Raw genomic sequence first — 21,227 nt, forward strand, 5'->3', positions numbered from 1 at the left:
CCTTTTAAAGTCTTCTGCTGTTTTGATTGTGAAAGGTAGAGTGTTGAACCTTTTACATTTTTTACTCTATTCATAAACTGTTTGTTAAAACATCTTTAATGACTGCTACTTCACAATGGCGTTCTCTGGAAAAAAGCAAACTTCTCTGTGAAAAGATGCTGAGAGATGAAGAGCTCAAGGAGGAGGAAAAAAAGCTTGACCACCTTCTTGTCGTGATCAAAGTGTGTACATACCATACAGGGGAAAGTGTGGTGTTGATCATGTCGTTATTGATGACATCAAGCTGAGCGGTGGCAGTTGCCACACCTGAAGAGTGGGATGTTGTCTGAAGGGACCTGGACAGACTGGAGAAGTGGGCCTGTGAGAACCTCATGAAGTTCAACAAGGCCAAGTGCAAGATCCTACACCTGGATTGGGGCAATCCCCGTTTTCAGTACACGATGGGGTATGATGTGATTGAGAGCAGCCCTGCAGAGAAGGACTTGGGGGTGCACATTGGTGAGAAGCTTGACATGAGCCGGCAATGTGTGCTCACAGACCAGAAAGCCAACTGTATCCTGGGCTGCATCAAAAGAGCTGTGGCCAGCAGGTCAAGGGGAGTGATTCTGCCCCTCTATTCGTCTCTTGGGAGACCTCACCTGGAGTACTGTGTCCAGTTGTGGAATCCTCAACATAAGAAGGATATGGAGCTGTTGGAATGGGTCCAGAGGAGGGCTACGAAAATGATCAGGGGACTGGAGCACCTCCCATACAAGGACAGGCTGAGAGAGTTGGGTTTGTTCAGCCTGGAGGAGAGAAGGCTCTGAGGAGACCTTATAGCGACCTTCCAGTACCTGAAGGGGCTTCAAGAAAGCTGGGGAGGGGCTGTTCACAAAGGCTTGTAGTGATAGGACTAGGGGCAATAGGTATAAACTGGAGAGGGGCAAATTGAGGCTAGACGCAAGGAAGAATTTCTTCACTATGAGAGTGATGAGGCACTGGCACAGGTTCCCAGGGAAGTTGTGGCTGCCCCACCCCTGGGGGCGTGCAAGGCCAAGTTGGATGGGGCCTTGGGCAGCTGATCTAGTGGGAGGTGTCCCTGCCCATGGCAGGGGGGGTTGGAACTTGATGGTCTTTAAAGTCCCTTCCAACCCAAACTATTCGGATTCTGTGATTGAGACATTAATATAGTAATGTTAATAATGGAACAGCAACCTATTAATGAACTTTCAGAATAACTAAATTGGAAAGTTCAGGATGTTTCCAGCCAATCCTTCCGTAGATGCTGTGTGTATTTCCGTTTTTCAGCGTGTGCCAAGGAGAAGGGCTTCTAGACAGAATACTTGGTTTTACACAGTCTGAAAAATAAGAAGAAACAATTCTCCTTCCATTCTCTTCTTGGGCTAAGAAAATGTTTTCTTATTTGGTGACTGAAATTACTTTTCGTGTTAGCCATTTTAGACAAGACAAAAATGAAATACTTGTTGTTCTGCTCGTAAAATGTCCAAAAGTGTTACTTGAATGAGCTGGCCTGTTGCTGTAGTACTTTTCCTTAATATTTTAATTGGGTTTTGGCTTTTAAAATTCTTCGGCTTTTAAAATTCTTAGGCTTATGGGAAATTTCAGCAAAGCAATCCAGAATGTATTGGTTAAACAGAAGTTGTGTCGTGTGAAACTGATTTGATTAGTTCAACTCACTAGTTAAAAAATGAAAAATTTTCAGCCTTTCACATTACTAATGCACAATTTGTGGCTGATTATTTGCCAGCAGTGGTTTGGAGTTGAAACCTAGATCTTAAGGAGCTTTGCTTGTTAGATAGGAGGAAACCAGCTCAGTTTAAGACAGTAGGAAAGAAATTTGGATGGTGTTTCTTGGTATATATTTTGGACCTTCAAAAGATGTGTCCCAAACTTTTGTCAACTAATGCAATACAAATCTTGCCAGCGTTATTTAAGACTTTGTTGTGTGCGCTGAAGCTTATAAGAAATCTTTAACATCATGTCTAGAATACCTCAGAATTATAGTGTGGGTTTTTTTCCAAAAACTGTGTGTAATCAACTTTCTGAGATAATCTCTGTGTAATGTAATTCTGTGATTTGCCTTGTTTTGGTGGATTTGAATGGTACGTTGCCTACTCCTTATGTCTTAAGGCTGGCCTTTTCATTAATCTGACAATAGCTATTTCTATGAGTGAAGATGTGGCTATCAGATTTGGAGTTTTCTGTTTTTCTCTTGAAGCCAAAATTGTAAAGTTGCTTGAAGGCTTGCTGGTGATGATATTCAAGAGGTATTTGGTATCAAAGGAATAATTTAGCTTTACTTTGTGAAGCTGATTTTTCTATGTGCATTTTTAGAGGTGAGAACAGCATTACTGTTTTCAATACGAATCTGAGATCAGTCTCTCTTATTTGGTTCATTGTCACAAAAGCAACAAAATAGCACAGGGTTTGGGCTAGTGGGTGATTTGAGCTTTACAATTCACAAGTCAGGTAAATACTCCCCATGCTTAAAAAACATCATTTGGATTTTGGGTTTTGCATGTGGGAGTAGATGTTCTTTAAAGGTCCCTTCCAACCCAAACCATTCTGTGATTCTGTGCAAAATGCGTCTTTTTCAGGTAGCTGTGAAGTAAGTATTTTGTAATCTTTTCCAAGACTGTTTTGAATTCTTAGAAGATTAGAGTCCTTGTGACATTGTGTTTTATTGAAGTTATTAACAATAAATTTAAAGTTGTGTTCAGTAGCAACCAGAGCAAGTTAATAATTTTTTATTCTAGTACATATAGCCTGTTCTAGATATTACACAATATATTGTGTAGCAAATTTAGTAGAGAACAGCTACGTTTTAAAGAGCCTATTGTGAATACCTGGTAAGTTTTAAAATGGATAATTCAGGATTTTAATACAGGGGCTAGGGAAGATTTGTGTGCTAGCATCTAATCATAGGAATGGCTAAATGGACTGATGGTTTCATTTTTTAAATAGTTTTTTTGAACAAAACTTTTCTGCATGGGCAAGCACTTTAAAATGTCTTATGAGGATTTTTAATTGAGTGGCATTAGGATTAATATATATGATTATATGAGTATACATGATCTGTAGGATTAACTGTGTAGTGTTCAACCCACTTTTCTGAGGGGATGGCATTTGAGCGAGGCTTTCTGTTTGTGGCCTTTTGTGACACTTGCTGTTGTCAGTACTTAGATTTTGCTACAAATGTCATTATTTCTGTTTTTTCTGTTTTATGCTCAGGGCTGCAGTCTCGCGTATGAGGAAGTAGCAAAAATACCTGGAAGCCTGTCTCAAGCCTGTACTTGCAAAATGGAAAAAAATATAATAAATTAATGGCAAGAGTCAATAGAAAATATTTTGTGCAGGCAGTGATTTACAGTACAGAATTCAGATTAATGGGTCTGACAGTGTTTTTAGCTGCGGAGTTATTCTTGCATAAAAGATCTTGTCTCTGCCTTGTATTACTTCTGTGGTGATGGTGAAGTCTGAATCCTGTGGATACCAGCCTGGTTCAGTATTTCATTTGCCATGTAGGAGGGGTACTGGAAGACTCTGAGATTTAGCAGAGCAAAATATGATGTCACAGATGTAAACAAAAGATTAGAAGTTACTCTAATTCCCTGACTCCTGAGTTCTTCATGCTTAATTTTTAAGATTTAATGCGGTTACTTACATGGAACTTAAGTTTATTTGGAATATTTTTCTTTTAATTTTATTTTGAGAAAAAGTCTTTCAAGGACGCAGTAAGATGCTCTGTATTGAATGAAACCCAGCATAATTATGTTTTAGTATATATGGCAGTAGTGTAGGTGTTGAGTCAGAGTGTGATTACTTGAGCATTGCAAGTCACAGTGATTCCAGATGAAGTTGTGAAGTTAAGGAAATGCTTGATAGGTAAATGTGGCAATAATCAATCCCTGTCAAATTAGGGAGTACTTGATTTGTTTAAACTCTGATTTCCTACTTTTAAGGAGAATCACAAAGTAGTCTAGTTTGTGAACCTTTAAAATCACTGAGTCCAACTGTAAACTTAACACCGAAGTCTGCCAGTCTGCTGGACCTGACACTTGGCCTTGTTGAATTTCATTCACTTGGCCTCGGCCTGTTGATCCAGCCTGTCCAGGTGCCTCTTCCAAGCCCTTCTTCCCTCTAGCAGATCAACACCCGCACAACTTGGTGTCATCTGCAAACTTACTGAGGGAGCAGTCGATTCCCTCATCCAGGTCATAGATAAAGATATTAAACAGGACTGGCCCCAACACTGAGCCCTGGGGAATGCCACTTGTGACCAGCCACCAACAGGATTTAACTCCATTCACCACAACTCTCTGGGCCTGGCTATCCAGTCAGTTTTTTACGCAATGAGAAGTACACTTGTCTAAGCCCTGAGCAACCATTTTCTTCCAGGAGAATGTTGTGGGAAACAGTATCAAAGGCTTTACTAATATCTAGGTAGATGATATCCCCAGGCTTTCCCTCATATACTAAGCAGGTTACCTAGTCATAGGAGGAGATCACATTGGTTAGGCAGGATCTGCCTTTCCTAAACCTGTACTGACTGGGCCTGATCCCTTGCTTATCTTGTATGTGCTGCGTGGTGGCTCTCAAGATGATCTGCTCCATAACATTCCCCAGCCAGCACTGTAGTCAGGCCTGTAGTTTCCTGCATCTTCCTTCTGGCCCGTCCTGTAGATGGGCGTCGCATTTGCTAATCTCCAATCAAGTGGAACCTCCCCACTTAGTCAGGACTACTGGTAAATAATGGAAACGGGCTTGGTGAACACTTCTGTGAGTTTCTAGTACTCTAGGGCAGATCTCATCCTGCCCCATAGACTTGTGCTTGTCTGGGTGGAGCAGGTCATTAACCATTTCCTCTTGGATTATGGGTGCTCCATTTTGCTCCCCATCCTTGTATTCCACCTCAGAGGGCTGGGTACCCAGAGAACAACTGGTCTTACTATTAAAGACAGAGATGAAGAAGGCATTAAGTACCTCAGCTTCTTCCTCATCCTTTGCCAGTATGTTTCCTTACACATTCAATAAAGGCCGGAGATTCTCCTTAGCCTTCCTTTTGCTGCTTAAATATTTATAGAAACGTTTATTGTCCTTTATGGCAGTAGTATCTCCAGGAGGACAGGCTTGCTCTGGCTTCTGGATAGGCTTCTGAACCTGCAGATTAAGAAAACTCTAGTAGGTGGAGAAGAAATGAAGTTTTGTTGCCAGCTTCTAAGTTGACAGCATCCGTTTTAATTTCTTAAATATAAACAAACAAAAGTGTAAAAAACCAAATTCTGAACTAGGTGAACTAGAATAAGACAAGTAAAATGTTTTATGAATGTTCCAAGAATGTATGAAATTTTTAAGGACACAAAATTTATGTGTGGAGCCTCTTATTCAAAGATGTATTTTATTTTTTACTTCATATATGTTATTTTAGTGTAGGTGTAAATAAAAGGTTCTATAGACATGCAAAAATCTATACATAGATGTGTATATGTATAAACCACATACTCTGTACAGTGTTATATAAGTGTGAGGACAAAGAATTAAAAGTATCTCTGTGAACAAACACAACCCTTTAGTTTTCCCATCAAGCTGAAAATGTATCAACTAACTCATTTGTTCTCTTCTACTAGAAATGACCACCCCGAACAAGACCCCACCTGGCGCTGATCCAAAGCAGTTAGAGAGGACTGGTACTGTTAGAGAAATAGGCTCACAAGCAGTTTGGTCTCTTTCGTCCTGTAAGCCAGGTAAAATCACAACAAGCAATGTAAAAAGCTGAATGTACTTTTCTTCTTAGAATATAATGTTTTATATTTTGATAAGACATACGTAGAGAGTGTAGCAGTAAAACTGCTGTAGTGTAATCTGTATGGGTGGCCACTACAAATAATTTTGACCTAGACTGTAATTGATGCAATATGAATGTTATAGCTATATCAGAAGCCCTCAATGAGGAAATATCTCATATTAACAATGCAGATATTTTACCAGTTTTATACTAAATTGTGTTTTTCACTTGCAGAGGGAACAAACTAAACTATGTGAGCAGAAACACACCTTGCAATATGTAATTGCTGCTGTGCTTTGTCATTTTTGCCTGGGTATCTTCAATTTTTAACTTAGTAAAACCATGCAGCTGGGCAACTTGAATGTTCTGTCCAAACTTTGTGTGGACTTGACCATTATAGTGTAGCTCCCTAAAATCCTGCAAATAAAAGGAAGCCATCATAAATGGTCCTGCAGTGGAGTTAATGATAGTGTATACCTGCTCAAAATGTCTAGCAATCTACGTTCTTTTCATTTGAGGTGATTGAGTTGCTATTTCGGAAATGCCTGTTGGGAATTGATCTGGTACCTTGCTGCAGTCTGGAGTTGGTGCTCCCTATATGTCGTGGTATTGTGCTCAGGCTGGATATCTTTGGTCTGATTTCCTGGTATCTTACTTGGAGAAAAATATCATGTAGCTTAGTCGCTTCAAACAGTAAAAATAATTATTTATTACCGATTAAACTTCAGCTGCTGAATTAAAAGTACAGCTAGTGCGGTCAATCAGTGAAAGGATGTGATCTGTAAAAGGGAGAGATAATGAGGAAAAGCGAAAATGAAGATTTGGAGTTTTCTTTAAATGTGACCGGATTGACTTTCAGGAATACCAATTTTGACACCTATTGCTTGTTTTAGCTACTGACGTAGGAAAAAAATGTGTTTCAGGAGACTACTTAAAAAGAAAATATTGTATTTGGCTAAAATTTCATAATACCCGAGTGGTCTCTGCTAATGATTTTCCAATAGATCAACGGTTAGGTTATAGAATAGGTGGAGAAGCCTGACCATAAAATATTGTTCTTGCAATTAGTATGAGTTATTACTTAACCATTTGAAATTCCAGAATATGTTAAATGTTTTCGAACTTAAGTGTTTCTACATATTTATGTCCTACTGAAGTTCTGAGCTTTGATTGATAGATTCCCCTGTTTCACTTTTTGTGTCATAAAAGCATAGGCGCACTTTGGATATCTAGAAGTATTTCCTTATATGTTATAACTTGGGATACGTATTTCAGTTTGTAACAGCTGATCAAAAGGTATGTCCATGATGTCTGCATCATGGAAATGGAATATTCCAAGGCTATAATGTTTTCATTTTCCTTAGGATTTGGAGTGGATCAGTTACGAGATGATAATCTAGAAACTTACTGGCAGTCAGATGGATCTCAGCCTCATTTGGTGAACATCCAATTTAGGTATTAAAAATTACTCTGTACGGGTTAGGATATTTTGTATAACTTTGTATTGATTACTGGTCACCAAGACAGGAATTTGGGAAGTGCAAACTGGTAAAAAGTCAGTTAGACAGCTTTTGTAAAAATTAGATTTTCAGGTTTTATGGTTACTAAATGCCTAAATAAACAATACTAAGGAATGCTTAGTAGTACCTCATTTTTGTTCTGACTTTGTTCTGTATAGGATGCTTTTAGTCCTTTTTCTTTAATGAAAATCTTAAGGCGAGGTTAGGTAATTGTTACCTTTTTTATTTGCTTTTTGGAGAATGCTTTGTTATGGTAGAACCCATATTTGAGAAGCTAAACATATGCTTCATCTCTTACAAGTGCTTATTTGGCTTCTTGGCCTTTTGGTGTATTTATTGGTACACTGACACTTCTGAAGGCAGGTGAAGGAGAACAGTGAAAATCAATTCTACTTGCATAAGTTAATGTGGAAAAAACACCTACTGGCTTTAACAACAGCGTTCTTATAAATCAGCAGACATGTTTGTATTAAGTTTTAGTTATTAAAAACTATCAGCAAACTCATCCTGAAAATTTTTCTTTATCATGCTTATGTGACTTTTTTGTTGCTTCTTGCAGAAGAAAAACAACAGTGAAGACGCTATGTATTTATGCAGACTACAAGTCTGATGAAAGTTACACTCCGAGCAAAATCTCTGTCAGAGTAGGGAATAATTTTCATAATCTCCAGGAAATCCGGGTAGGTCAATGATGCTTTGCTTTCTATCTTAAAGTAGTCCGTTCTCATTAGAATGTCTGAGGTAGTAAAATTGATTTTGGAAGTAAAATATGGTATTGTGCTTGGATGGGGAAAATGGCTGGTTTTATTTTTAGTTTTTATTTTTTAAGCTTACTGGGCTGGTTTCTGTTTCTATAAGGCTTCTTTATCAACATGGTTAAAACAGACTTGATATACAAATCCTGTAATGGAATAAAGAGTGGGGGTTTTCCAGCACAGGTCTACTTAGAATTGGTTGAACTTCGGTCTTGCTTAAACCCTATCCATCACATGCATCAAAAGGGAGGCATAGCTTTTACATACTTGTATCTTTAGACTTTGGAAAAAAAAAAAAAAAAAAAAGACATTAATTCAAGTTTTCATGAAAGAGTTGCTCAACTATTGATTCTCACTAGGAATCAGAATTATAAAAGTACAGGTTTTATTTATGGCTGTGTATAGTGGATATATCTATATCTTTGGAATGTGGATTTCGTTTTGGGAGGCTGCATGTACTATTAACCAGTACATCTGATTCAAAGCTCACTTTGAGACCTTGGCAAAAATAAATTGAGCCAAAAAAAAAAAAAGGCCTGATCGTCAGTTACACAAAGGTTTCTTTCTATTCTGTTGGTTAGAGTATCTATTAAATATTTGCTAGTAGGTTACTCTAGCCAGTACTGACAGTGAGAGCTAGGGCAATTGCATCACTAACTTCTACAAAACCATATACAAAGCAAGCAAGAATACACACTTAAATTGGAAATGTAATGTAAATTACAATCACTGTGCTCAAAAAAGGTGTTTTACTTTTGAGTGTAGCTTGTAGTCTTTTTGTAATGCTTTTCTTATACTGGACAGGTGCCGAGATGTAGAATTTTTGGAAGGGATGCAGTGTTTTTGTTTTTAGCAATATTATGGAAAATCCAATTTCCATTTCTGTAGACATGGGAGACTACAAGTAGGACACAGATTTGTAGGTTTTTTTAATGTTTTTATTTACGAAAGCGTAAAAGTCAAACCAGTATTTTTTCATGGTGACGCTTCTAGCCAGGAAAAAGTGTTTTTTTCAGATGAGATTTGAGTTGCTTTAACTGCCTACTTTTGCAAGCCTTTTGGTAAATGGTAAAAGCAGGTATAAATTAATCCACTATGTTTCTAGAAGTCCACATTTTAGAAAAATCAAGTTATTCCTGCACAGGTACTTTTGCTTATTTTGAGTTAGAGTAGCCTCGTGTTTCAGATTTCCTCTTCACTGGAGCTCTTCAACTACTGGCTGATATATTGGGAAGATTACCTCCCTTAAATAGCAGGTGGTATTGTACAATAACAAGAGAATCAAAATGAAGAGGAAATGGAGGTGCTAAATGGTGGATTGAGGTTTTACTTTAGGGATTTTTATTGTTTTCACTTTGTTTTTTGGTGTCCCAACCAGAGCAACTTCTAAGCAGATTTTAGAAGCAGTGGGAATAGGAAGTGTATGTAAACATGTATCCCTCTATGACAGTATGTTGGCACTGTGTATCTATTTATATCCCTTAAGTGATTTCTGATGTTCTCTCAAGTTTTGAGGTACACTTTTAGCCTAAATTTTAAATTGAGGAGTACTGACTTTTTTTTTAAATATTCTTTTGAAAGAATGAATTATAACATTACTTTGACTTTGCATCATCAGCTGCAAATCCTGCCTTCTAATCTTAATTGCATCGTAGCAATTCTGGAGTTTAACGTTTTGCAGCAGTAACAGCAGCTGATCTTTTCTGTGTTAGGCTATGGGTCTATTTTCCGAGTGTCCACTAGATGTCAGTGTTGTCCTTAATTATCAGTTTGGTTTTGTGCTTGTAGTCTACATTTCCAATAATTAAATGATTATCCTTTTATAATAATGTTATATACATATAATTGCAATAACTTAAGTTTTTCATTGGTAATAACTTAAGCTTTTCAGTGGTAAACTTACACTTTTTTGTGTGTGTGTATGTGTTATTAGAGATCTATAGAAACAACCTAATGTTTAATGAGCATACAAGTCTTCTGCTATTTCTCAGGATTTCTTTAGCTTTCTTTATGCTAAACACAGGATTTTATACATAATATGTTTAGTTTACGAAGACATTTCTAAATTAGACAATATACTAGTATCTTTTATAGTATACAAATATGACTGCAGTATGTTGTGTGAAAGCGGTAATTCCTATGCATACCACATGCTCATATGCTTTTTTTACTTCAAAACTGAGATTAAAATAATGGTCAGTCTGCTTACTAATACAATACTTTGATGCTCTAAAATACTGGTGACTAACTTTGTAACCACTGTAAAATGAAAATTTGTAGCAATGTTTAACATTTTGCAAACTGCTTGACATTCAGAATGTGTTTCTTGAAGTTTCAGGACTGAAGAAAACTTTATTTTCTTCACCTTCTCTAACACATAGGGAGGTTATTCAAGCAGTGTGAATTATTGTGAGCTCTTTAGAGAAATCTGCTTAATTATGCAATGATTCCATTGGCTTCAGGGCTGATTAACTGTGTGGAAAATCCAGCTAAATTATTTTATATCTTTCTGTGAATGCTTGCCCAGCTTATAGTGTTCAATGAAAGTCCTGTGATGCCTCCATGTGTATTTTTCCTAATGGTCTAATTTTCAAAATAATACAATGTGCTGTTAGACTAGATTTTATCACTAGTATAAGACTAGCTTTAGTTTGTGGTCTAGTATGTAGGCATGTCCTTTTTGGAACCTAACATGAAATTATTTTTTGAATAAGTTAGTTGTTTTGTTTTTTCCCCTCTGAGAAACAAGTCATTTGTACCCTATCTTGTGGTTGAGAACAGCTGTTGTAATCTAGCAGTCTTATTTCCTCAGCTGGAGGAACTACAGTTAAGATGTGTGCAGTTAACCTTCTCTTACTTAAGTGCCTTTTTATCACATCTGTCAAGCTTGGAGAACAAATATTTTTCTCGTTTCCAGTCTCAGAGTTTTCCCATGTAATGGTGCAAACAGTCTGGAATGACAAGATAGTCCATAGAGGCATTTTCAGAACAGCATTCAGACTCTGCAGCATGTGTTTAAAGTTATTACACTTTCTCATGATAGGAAAATAACCCACCACAAAAGATGCGAGTGAAACGTTGGCTGTGAGAGATTGCAGTTCTCTTCAAATAATGCTCACCTGCTTGTTGCCTTTGCATGTCTCCAAGACATTTAGGTTGTCAGCAGTTCATGTTGCCATAAACAGATTAAGTTATAATGCTAAGTGCAGGTAGGATTTCAGGTTATATTCGCCTACTAAATTTCAGTGGCTTCTGCTGTCAGCCTATAATGTGGAGACTTTACACAGCAAGGCAAGACACCTGTGAACTCTTTTATTAGCCAATTCTGCATCTTTGTATATAAGAGACACTCTGGGAAGGTGTGGGTCAGACTTTCTGAAAATAGTTACTCACTTCTTGCAATAGTTTGTGTCTGAGAAGCCACTGGTATTTAATCCCAAAATTAAAGTTGCTTTACGAGGCAGAACCCCTCCTGAAAGAGACAGTGTCTTCTTCTGTACTCTGTAGAGGACTCAGCAGCACAATGTGGCATATGTGTCTTGGCTGTAACTAGGTAGGATGCAACTGGAAAAATGTAAGTGCCTTCCTGTTCCTGTAGGAGTTAGTTCTTCCAGCACGTTTTGGACATTCCTCTGATTTTTTGATTTGGAGTAGGACTTGGTTTTCATTTAGTTGTTTGTGTAGCTCGGAGAAACTGGCAAGCTGTGTGATAGAAGGGAATGATTGATAGTGCATGGCATTGCAATGTGTACGGGACTTTTCAAATTGCTTAAGGATAGTAATAATCCACATGGCAGTTAAGATGTATTATTTTCAGGCTTAAAAGGAAATGGTCACAAATACCTTACTGAAGGGTATTGGGGGGCAGGAAGCCTCTGGCCATGGGTATGTTCTCTTTATATAGTAGGGCAAATCTACAGACAGCATCATGGCTTTGTGTAGCCTAGGTAAGCAAAGTGCTTACTCTTGGTTTCTGACAGAAGCCTTGCAGTCTGAAGCAATGCTGCTGGAACAGGGTAACTCCCCTGCTTAACAACCTTTATGGGTATGCAATACTTTATCACTGGGCAGTGATGGATAGCCCTTATGTAGGAAAAAGGCACTTTGTCTCTGGAGGTCCTATGTAGCAGACTTTGCTTCAGCAAATGATACTGAGAGGCCTCCTTTAACTCAGCTGCTGTGTTCTTTCTTCCTGGAACAAAAGCCTACTTAACTTTTTCAACGAGACTCAGTTCTGAAGATGATTTTGAAGGCTTTGGAAGTGGTGTTATCTTAATACACCTTTGCTGGCAACAAGTGCGAGGAATTTGTTTCAGATTTTGTTGTCTTTGTGGAACTGCTGTCTATTTTGTTTCCAGTTTATTTTCTAGCCCTTTTGGTCTTGCTTGGTGTTTTGGAAGCAGGTGCTCCACAGGTATGCAAGCACAGCAGCCTCCCTGGAGGTGTGGGTTTGTGACCAAGCACCACGGACAGGGCCACCTCCTCGCTTCTGTGACTGAGGGAATTGTCAACCAGAAGAATGCACGCGCTGGAAGCTTTTCTGTGAGGTAGTTAAGCAGCTCTGACTCTATTGTAACCTCTTTAGTCCTACAGTGTCCAATGATTGTAGTGAAGTGGCTGGACTTCCCCAGCCATTTTCTGAAATTCAACAGCTAGCGATCTCAACCTGTTGTCTGTGTGTGAAAGAAACTTAGACACTGAGGAACAAGGAAAAGCAAACTTGTCATAGGGCTATTGCAAGCTAATGAATCAAGAAAATGTGCTGCTTCTGAGTCTCTGATCATATGTCTATACGGAGCATTTTAAACTGTGATCCTCTGAAGGTGGGGTGCTGAGTTGTTACTGCTTCATTTAGATTCCTAACTGGGCTTCAGGTACTTTGGTTAGAAACCATTCCTCTTTGTTCTTTCTTCCATATAAGAACAGATGCATTTCTGACCCTTGGGTTTAGAATGTCAATTGAAAATACTTAGTCTGCTTTCTGCAAGCTACACTTGATGCTTGGAATAGACAGCATAAACTTTAGTTTTGTAGAATTTCAAACTGTAATCTTTGTCTGTCTCTAGGATGCTCTGCACATGAGGTCATCACATCAGCTTGTTCAGTTTGATTGTTATCTTGCTTTCATGCTACTTGGATATGGATTATCTCATTGGAATACAGACAGTACCTGTTCCTTATATCTAAAATTTATCAGTACTGGATGTCTGCAAAGTACTAGAATGATGCACTGGTATTGGTCAGTTGCAAAGCCCTGTGTTTGATGTCAAGGCTAGGAGTCAAGTTTAGGAAGCAGGGTTATTTCCATTTGATGCCGTTGGTACTCCATATTTCCACTTTCCATCAGAGAGGATATCATGTGAGTCAGCAACTGGGATGTTCACATGAATCCCTCTTTACAAAAGAGAAGCTAATTTAGTGATGTAAAGTCACCATTCCCTGTCAATATCATTACTGTAGATTATATGACCAGCTCATTATTCCTGTGCTTATGGAAATCAACTAATATATGCTTCACATTGTGGAAATGATGAACAGGATTGCAGTTTTCCTGCTTTTTTTTTATACTTTGGAATTTGTAATACATTGGAACAGAGCTTACTATTCAGTCATGAGAAATGTAGTTATTGAAATAGCCTTAGAATCCACATTAGAACTAGAAGAATACTGAAGAATGGAAGACTGGTTTGATTCACAAATCATAAAATTAAACATTTTTATTTTAACTAGCTCTGAAATGGTATTTAAAGAGAAATAAATATCTCTTCTGTTGTGTCTTAGAGAAAAAGAGGAAAAGTAAATATTGTTTTTATGCTGTGACATGTGTTGCATGCAGAAAGACTTTTTTTCTTGTTTTGTATGCCAGCTTTCAAAAACAGATCTATGAAGCAACCTTTTTTTACCACAAAGAGCCTTAATTTGGCAAGAGTACATTAAAGAGGTATGTGCTGTATTTTTAACACTGTCAGTCTGACTTTACCTTCTGAAGCAGAAGAAAAGCCGAGTGAAAAAGTGGTAACAGCTCCATGGAAGGCAGGAATTTGATGAAGTACAGAGCTTGCTTCAAGTGAGCTGAAGTATATAAAAGTCAGGAACTGATTGAAGCACACAATTCTACATGTATGTGGAATTATAACCTTCTTTGTGATTATGTGATCTAAGTTCTACCATGGAAAAGTAATTAGAAAATGTGTATGAACTTTCATGTAGAAGTGACAGTACTTTTCTTTCCACTGCCAATGAGAAAAGGCAAGATAACTTACTAATCAATTTGACACGTCATTTATGTTACGCTGTGTAATAACCTGTTTTGTAGCGCATGTTTGGTTACACGGTTTCGTCTCTCTTCTGTGCATGGAGTCCTAGTAGGAGGATTTGAAGAGATTTCTTAGAAAGCGTGTACTTTAAGCCAGAAAGATTTTTACAGAATATATAGAACTTCAGAGAGGAACAAAGTATCTTATTAATATAGGGAACCTATTCTCCACTGTGATGGGGGGGGGAATCATAGGCTCTAATGCAAGCCTCCACTAGTCTATTCTAATTATGATAATATAAGTAAATTCCAGTCCTTTCTTTGGTGGAGACAAGCAGGTTGCAGGGAGTGTGTGTTTGTGAGAGGGAGAGCGCCAAATACTTGAACTACTTATATTAGTTGTTTAAAAAAAAGTAGGGATAGAATTGTGGCCTTAGAGCAAGTACGGAAGAGTATTGGACACCAGCTGCAAATTTAGATGTTCATAGTCTCTGTCACTCTTGTGAAGTAGGTAGGATGATAGTACTGTTGTAGAACTGTAGTAGTGTTAAGTTGTAAGGAAGGTTATGCGAGTTGTTTATAGTCTTTGCAGGTTATTTATGCTATTGAACCAATATTCCAAGCCAAAGTTGACAGTGGGTTGTGTCCAGTTTGTGCCTGAATGACTGAAACTTGTAATTGTGATGTTCAAGCATTCACAATGTGGTACCAATGACATTTTTATTCAATTGAATTAGTTATGTCTAGAACAGAAACCTCACAAAACCAAGGTAAAACGCCATGCATGCTTATGTATAAAGTTTCTTCTTCGTTTAAGCCAAAATAAAGCATACTCCTTAAAACCCATTATATTTATTTGTATACTGACTCAACTTTTCTTGGTAACATTTATCAGAAAAGCTATGTTTTCACTGGTGCTTTAATATTGATTAAATAGATATTAGAAATTTAATATGCTGTGTATACTTCTGTGTTGTTCACTGTCTTAGTTGCTTTATGGAATCAATATTTCCTTATTGTCTCTGTCTCCTGTAGTACAGACTTCTCAGATGGTGTCAGACTTTTCAGTTTTTCTAGTATCTGTATAATTTCCAAAGTGGTAGAATATAACCAAGAAAGACTGCTGGTTTTCCATGGTAGTTTTTTCCCTTCTTCATGAAGGATTTCTTCATGGGACACTTGAATGATGAAGAGCAGTGTACTAATAGATTCTTCTCTTTGCCATTCCTAATAAGTAAAAATGAAGAATCCCTTCTTTGCAAGAAGATTTGATGTGAGGGGTGAAGGGAGTATATGTGTGTATTAGAAGTTCTGCAAGACTAGTTTGTAACTTTTCCTACCCTCATGTTTTGTTAGGGGCACGGATGCGCTGCTGGCCTACAAAAATTCTAGCTCAAACTGTGGAATATTATTATTTTTTTTTTTAAAAAAAAAAAAAAAACAAGACCAAAACAACAAACTTTTTTTTTTTAACTGAGAACTACTGAAGCTAATTTTCACACCCCCAAACCGCTCCTTTTGGCTTTTGTGAAAGCATTTTATGTAGCCTTTAACCCTTAGTGCTACATATAGCATCTTTGTTTCTTTTAAACCATGTATTTTTTTTCTTTTTAATGCCTGATTAGAGTACAGGTGCTTATCTCTTTGATAGCATTACCAAATTTTGCAGCTCCTAGAGAGATCAGTCAAATGTCTGTGTTCTGTAGCTTCTAGGAATTGGTCCAAATATGTATATTTAGGTACAGCAGATCATATATTTAAAACAGTAGCGCCCTTGCCCTTCGCTTCCTGAAATTCGAAGTGTAATCAAACTTATGTGCTATCAGGCTGAGAGAAGAAAAGCATGTTTTTCTTTTACATGCCCAAAATGTAGTGAAAATCCCTGTGGACTGTTGTGTTTACAAGCGTAACTGTCTGCATTCAATTGTGGGTTATAAAAGTGCTTGCTTGAATAAATACACTGAGCTATCAGAGAGAACAACCAATAGTTCGTTGGACTAATTGACCTTGTCAGTAGAATAGAAACACTTGCAAATAAAATTCCTATTGCCAGCAAAGTTGCAACTGAAAACCCCTGAAGAAACTGTGTATATCCTCTAACTATCTTGGAATGCAATGATTCAAGCAGCAGACGTGTGGTGGGGGCAGGAGAGGGGGAACGATTAGCTAAGAGTTTTATACACCAGCAGTTTTTCAGTGATCTTTTTTCATAGCATGAGGTTATGCACGTTCTTAAAATCATTTCAGTACTTTACTTTCTGTATTCAGAGTTACGTTTTCTAACAATTGCTATTACTTTTACCACATCTCGGGTCCCCTTTTATTTGCTTTGCTGGTCTGCTTTTGTTATAATGCACTCTTTTCAGAGAAGGCAAAGATGTTTGGCGAGTAACCACAGCATGTTGTAATGAGGGTGGAGTACGTTTGTCATTCTGCGGCAGTGCTTGACTTACATGAATGCCAGTGTCTTTAACCACACATACTGTGGCAGTTTATCTTTTTAAATACGTTCAAATTGCATAGCAATGAAAAGAATCACTGTAAAGAACGGACTATCTAGTCTTTCAATCAAAAGTATGATGGAACTACTTTTTTTTTACTTTACCGGTGATGAGTCATGCAACTTCTTATTAAAAAAAGGAAAATACTTCACTCCAGAAATAAGTCTTCACAACTGAATTAGTCATATATCAGATATTTCCCTTTAGAAGGTTGGATAATGTCACACAGGTGGAAGTAGTGTTTAAAAAAAAGCAACAGTGAAAGACCTAATAGGCTTCACTGTGTACTATAAAAACATGATTTTATTTTGGATAGAAAACAAAACAGGAAATATGACATTTGGAAAATAAGGTCTGAAAAACAGTCTAGTTGGCTGTTAAATAAGCTTCAGAGATGAAGTTTTTAAAAAAGCACTAAGGTTTGTAAAAGGAGGAGGGGGGATAGTGCATTTCACCTTAAGTAAGGGACAATGTGTAATAAGGGATTTTGTGGTTTTACAGCTCGGTGCATGTGTTTGAAAGCTGTTCTCTCAGCAACGTGGGTGGCAGGTTATGCTACCATATAATGTATTGTAGTTGGCTCTCCACACTTGTCAGGGTTAGTGTTCAACCATTCGGAAAATTTTCCCATTGTTCTATCATGTGAACCAAGGCTAGTGTTGAATTCCCAATAACCTTCTGCAGGAAAAAGAGGTTTAATTAGAAAGTTTGAAATTTGATTACTTCTGTTATTGTCTTAATGTACTTGTCTCCGATTTAGGTGCTTATCTGCAAATGCAATAAATTTTTTGCTCAGAAAGATGAAAAACAAACTTAACGCTGCACTGCAGTTGCTTCAACACTTTTAAAAGAAAACTTGTATACTCAATTCTGTCTTTCTTCAGCATTAACACTCTATTTCCATCTTAAACATGTTTGCTTTAGATGGATCATAGCTTTTGGCAGCTACTGCATTTTTAGCAAATAATACTGTTTCTAGTAAGAGTTGCAAAAAAAAAAAACTTTGTGTGAGGTCCTTGTAAACTGAACCTTGGGAACGTTATGTTATTTCTGTATTTTCCCTTCTTTTGTGCTTCTTCTCTATTTGTGTCATGGTTATAAATTACATCGTTTGAACTCAAGAATTAAAAACATTTTATTTGGTGATTCCTGTAATTTTAAAAAGGGAATGTTTGTTTTATGTGTGGGGTTTTTTTTTTTTTTTTTACCTGTTATTTCAGAGGCTGGCACACAGAGAAATAAGCAATTATGGTATTGAAATTCCATTGTGCCAGCACCTCCAGGGCATAATCCAAAAAAACCAGCAAAATTGCCTACTGGGTTGTATGCAGTGTGCTTGTGTGAACATCAGTGTCTGCTGTTCACACATCATCTTTTACTGAAAGTTCCTGTTGGAATAAAGGTTCTGTGTCTGCAGAGTGCACTGGGGTATTTGTTGGTCAATGGGCTTTCAGAGTTTATAGAGATTTCTAATTACAGTTTTCCAATGTAGGCTTGCTAGATACTTTTTGCAGATAATTGTTAATACCTCAGAAGTAAGAGAAGTGAGCAGAGGTTTGAGTTTGGCAGTGTGACAACTGTATCAAGAAAGAGCCTGATGCTTTTCCTTTAGTTTAAGCATTTTGCTTGAAGACTGAAGGTGGGAGTGAGGAATAAGGTGAGGGGGTGGAGGGGGAAATGAAAGCATGACAGAAAAGGCTCAAATACTTAGTTTCTCTACTTCAGTATTTTAACCTCTTCCCAGCCTTCTCCCTCCTGACACCCTCTCCCTTTTTTAATGCAAACGTGCTGTCTAGGTGACATTTTAAAACAGCACAAGTGCATGCAGCGTTACAACTTATAGGGGGTTTCGGTGTGCAGGCTCATCTAGAATGTCTTCATGGTGCTCAATCAAATCACCTCCTGCAGTTGATTGGAATTCTTTATAACTGTAGTTTACAAAATGTGTGATAGTATTCCCTTGCGGACTGTAGCGTGTAGCAACATCTCTTTTTTTTGTTTGTTTTTAATCTCTCTGCACTTGGATGTATTTTTGGAGACTCTGGTAGGCAAACTGGTTGATGCAGGGACACATGATTACAGTTTCTAGTCTTTTGCTGGATTCATAACAGTTAAGAGAAAAGGAAATGATTCTAAACCAGATTATAAGGTTCAAGCTAGGTAAAGTGTGATAGCTTACCTTGATATTCAAGATAATTATCTATTTCTCTGACTGCATAAACACTGCTAAAGTCCTTCTGCTAGTATTTGCCAGTGGCAAATGATGTCAGTGTATGCTTGCCAGTATAGAAATTATTCTTTTCATTATCTGTCTAAAAAAAATTAGAGTGACTTCACTTGTGGTTTATTTTGTTCCTGCCCTCTTCAACTGTGGTTAAGATCATGTCATATGACCACAGAATTGCATACCTATCCAGGTCCTACAGTGAAGTAATTGCTAAAGCGTGTCTCTTTGCTTTTTATCGTTACCAATGTGGTAATGGGGTAGTTCTTAGTTATAGGTTATCTTAATTTCTTTTTCAGATTAAAGCATAATGCTTTTCCACTCAGGTGCGGTCTTCTGTGTTAAACAGCAAATTACTTATGGGTTTATGTTACTGTGTTTATAACTTCTTGTGAACAAAGGAGCTACAATCCACTGCAAAAATTAGGTCAACAGGTTGTTTGGGCAGAGGTTTTTTGATTGCCAAGGGCAGTGCCTGCACTCTGAATTTCTGTACAGTGTTAATTGCTATAACAACATCATGCATCTCTTTTAGTTTTCCTTGCTTGTAAAGGTTTGAGGGGAAGCTTCTGGTAACAATTTTAGTTGTGTGTGTCCCTAAGGGGAAATTGCTCTGGATTGTCATTTAAGTTTTTTTTCTTGGATGTTTGTAGAGGCTTTTGGTCATGTAAGACTTCAGCTTTCCTTGGCTCAAACTTTGAAAATCTTTCCTTTCTTTACTTGCCTGCTGTGACATTGATTTGCTTCTGGGGCAATGTGGAGGTTGTGATGAGTACCCTGGGAGGAATCCAGTCACCTGACCTTACCAGTTATTTAGCAGAACAAGAAGTAAGGTACTGTTGAAGAAAATGTGTGGAACAAGGGACTCTTCTTTAATCCTAGGAAGCATGCTAGGGAGAAGGTCTTGGGGAAATGCTTTCAGATATTGGCAAACCTGTATTTGAAAGGGAAATGATGTTTTTCTGTAGTAAAGGGCCCAGCATACTGCATGGAAATTGCTAAACAGAGGACCATTTTCCTATCTCCTATTCTTTTACTTCTGCCCTTCCACATTCTACAACCATAGACCTTTGGAAAACACCTTTAAGATCATCCAGTCCAACTACAAACCTAACATTGCCAAGCCCACCACTAAACTATGTCCCTAAGCACCACATCTACATGTCTTTTAAATACCCCCAGGGATGGTGACTCAAACACTTCCCCGGCCAGCCTATTCCAGTGTTTGACAACACTTTTAGTGAAGTAATACTTAATAATACCCAGTCTAATCCTCCCATGTGCAGCTTTAGGCCATTTCCTCTTGTCCTATCACTTGAAGACCTGAGAAATCCCAAGTTATCCGCTCTGGTTTTGTATCCTGTATGTGAAAGAACATCGTGGGAGTCCAATATTGAACACCAGCATCTTTCTTGAAAGATTTAAAACGGAGTTCTTTTATGTCAAAGACAATAGTAGGATATTTGTCACTCCTGCTTTTCTCTTTCTGGAGAAGTTGCTAGTGAGTTGGAAATACCTTGCAGTGGCATTTGAGCTATTTTTTTCCACCAACTTTGAATCAGGAATGGGGAAGATAAAGCCATTATAAATAGTCAATTTTGATTTGCAGACTTAATTGTGGAATGTAATCCTTAGAAGGGAGTACCAGATAACTTCAAACAGTGAAAAGTGCTAAATACATGCAGAAAGGTCAAATCAAAGATTGATTCTCGTCCCTCTGGCTGCTACTACTAATGCAATATTAGAATCCTTCAAAGAAGAAGGGCAGCATTTGACATTTAATTTGGGTTAAGCATAAGAAAATATATAAAAGGAATGGGAACTTTCTAAGACCCCCCAAGAATGTCTTGTGCTGTCATCTCTACTGGTGCTGGTCGTCATGTGCACCATGCCTTATTTTCTGTTTCACTAAAGTTGTAGGCAAGAGTAACTGGGAACATTCTGTGACTATATTAACCACTGTTCTTTAACAGTTTAGCAGTGGGATCAGGGGAGGAGGTGGCCCCAGTGTAGAAGAAATTAGGAGGTAGTGGTCTGTGACGTGTTATTTTCTAGCCTACATGTTGTGTCTTTATTTGCACCAGTACAAATTCAGATTTAAGTATTTTAGTAGTTATTGCCTTGTAGCCAAGTTAACAGGTACTGCTACTAAGTAAGATATAAAAAAAAAAACCCAAACAAAACCC

General features: G+C 37.7%; 1 protein-coding gene across 9 annotated transcripts in view; it reads left to right on the forward strand.

Moving 5' to 3' along the window:
- ANAPC10 (anaphase promoting complex subunit 10) overlaps positions 1–21,227 on the forward strand; it is a 41,976-nt gene that overhangs the window by 4,027 nt on the left and 16,722 nt on the right. For 6 of the 9 annotated variants that reach the window (XM_054066237.1, XM_054066231.1, XM_054066232.1 and 3 more), the window contains 3 exons: positions 5,628–5,744; positions 7,150–7,240; positions 7,865–7,985. In XM_054066237.1, coding sequence (XP_053922212.1) covers positions 5,630–5,744; positions 7,150–7,240; positions 7,865–7,985 — 327 coding nt within the window. In that variant the 5' untranslated portion in view covers positions 5,628–5,629. Of the gene's footprint in view, positions 1–4; positions 4,746–5,627; positions 5,745–7,149; positions 7,241–7,864; positions 7,986–12,463; positions 12,608–21,227 lie in introns of those variants that run through there. The other 3 variants (XM_054066230.1, XR_008449818.1, XM_054066229.1) reach the window with 3 other exon arrangements.

This window comes from Cuculus canorus, chromosome 4 (genome assembly GCF_017976375.1).
Source record: "Cuculus canorus isolate bCucCan1 chromosome 4, bCucCan1.pri, whole genome shotgun sequence".
In the NCBI taxonomy this organism is placed as follows: Eukaryota; Metazoa; Chordata; class Aves; order Cuculiformes; family Cuculidae; genus Cuculus; species Cuculus canorus.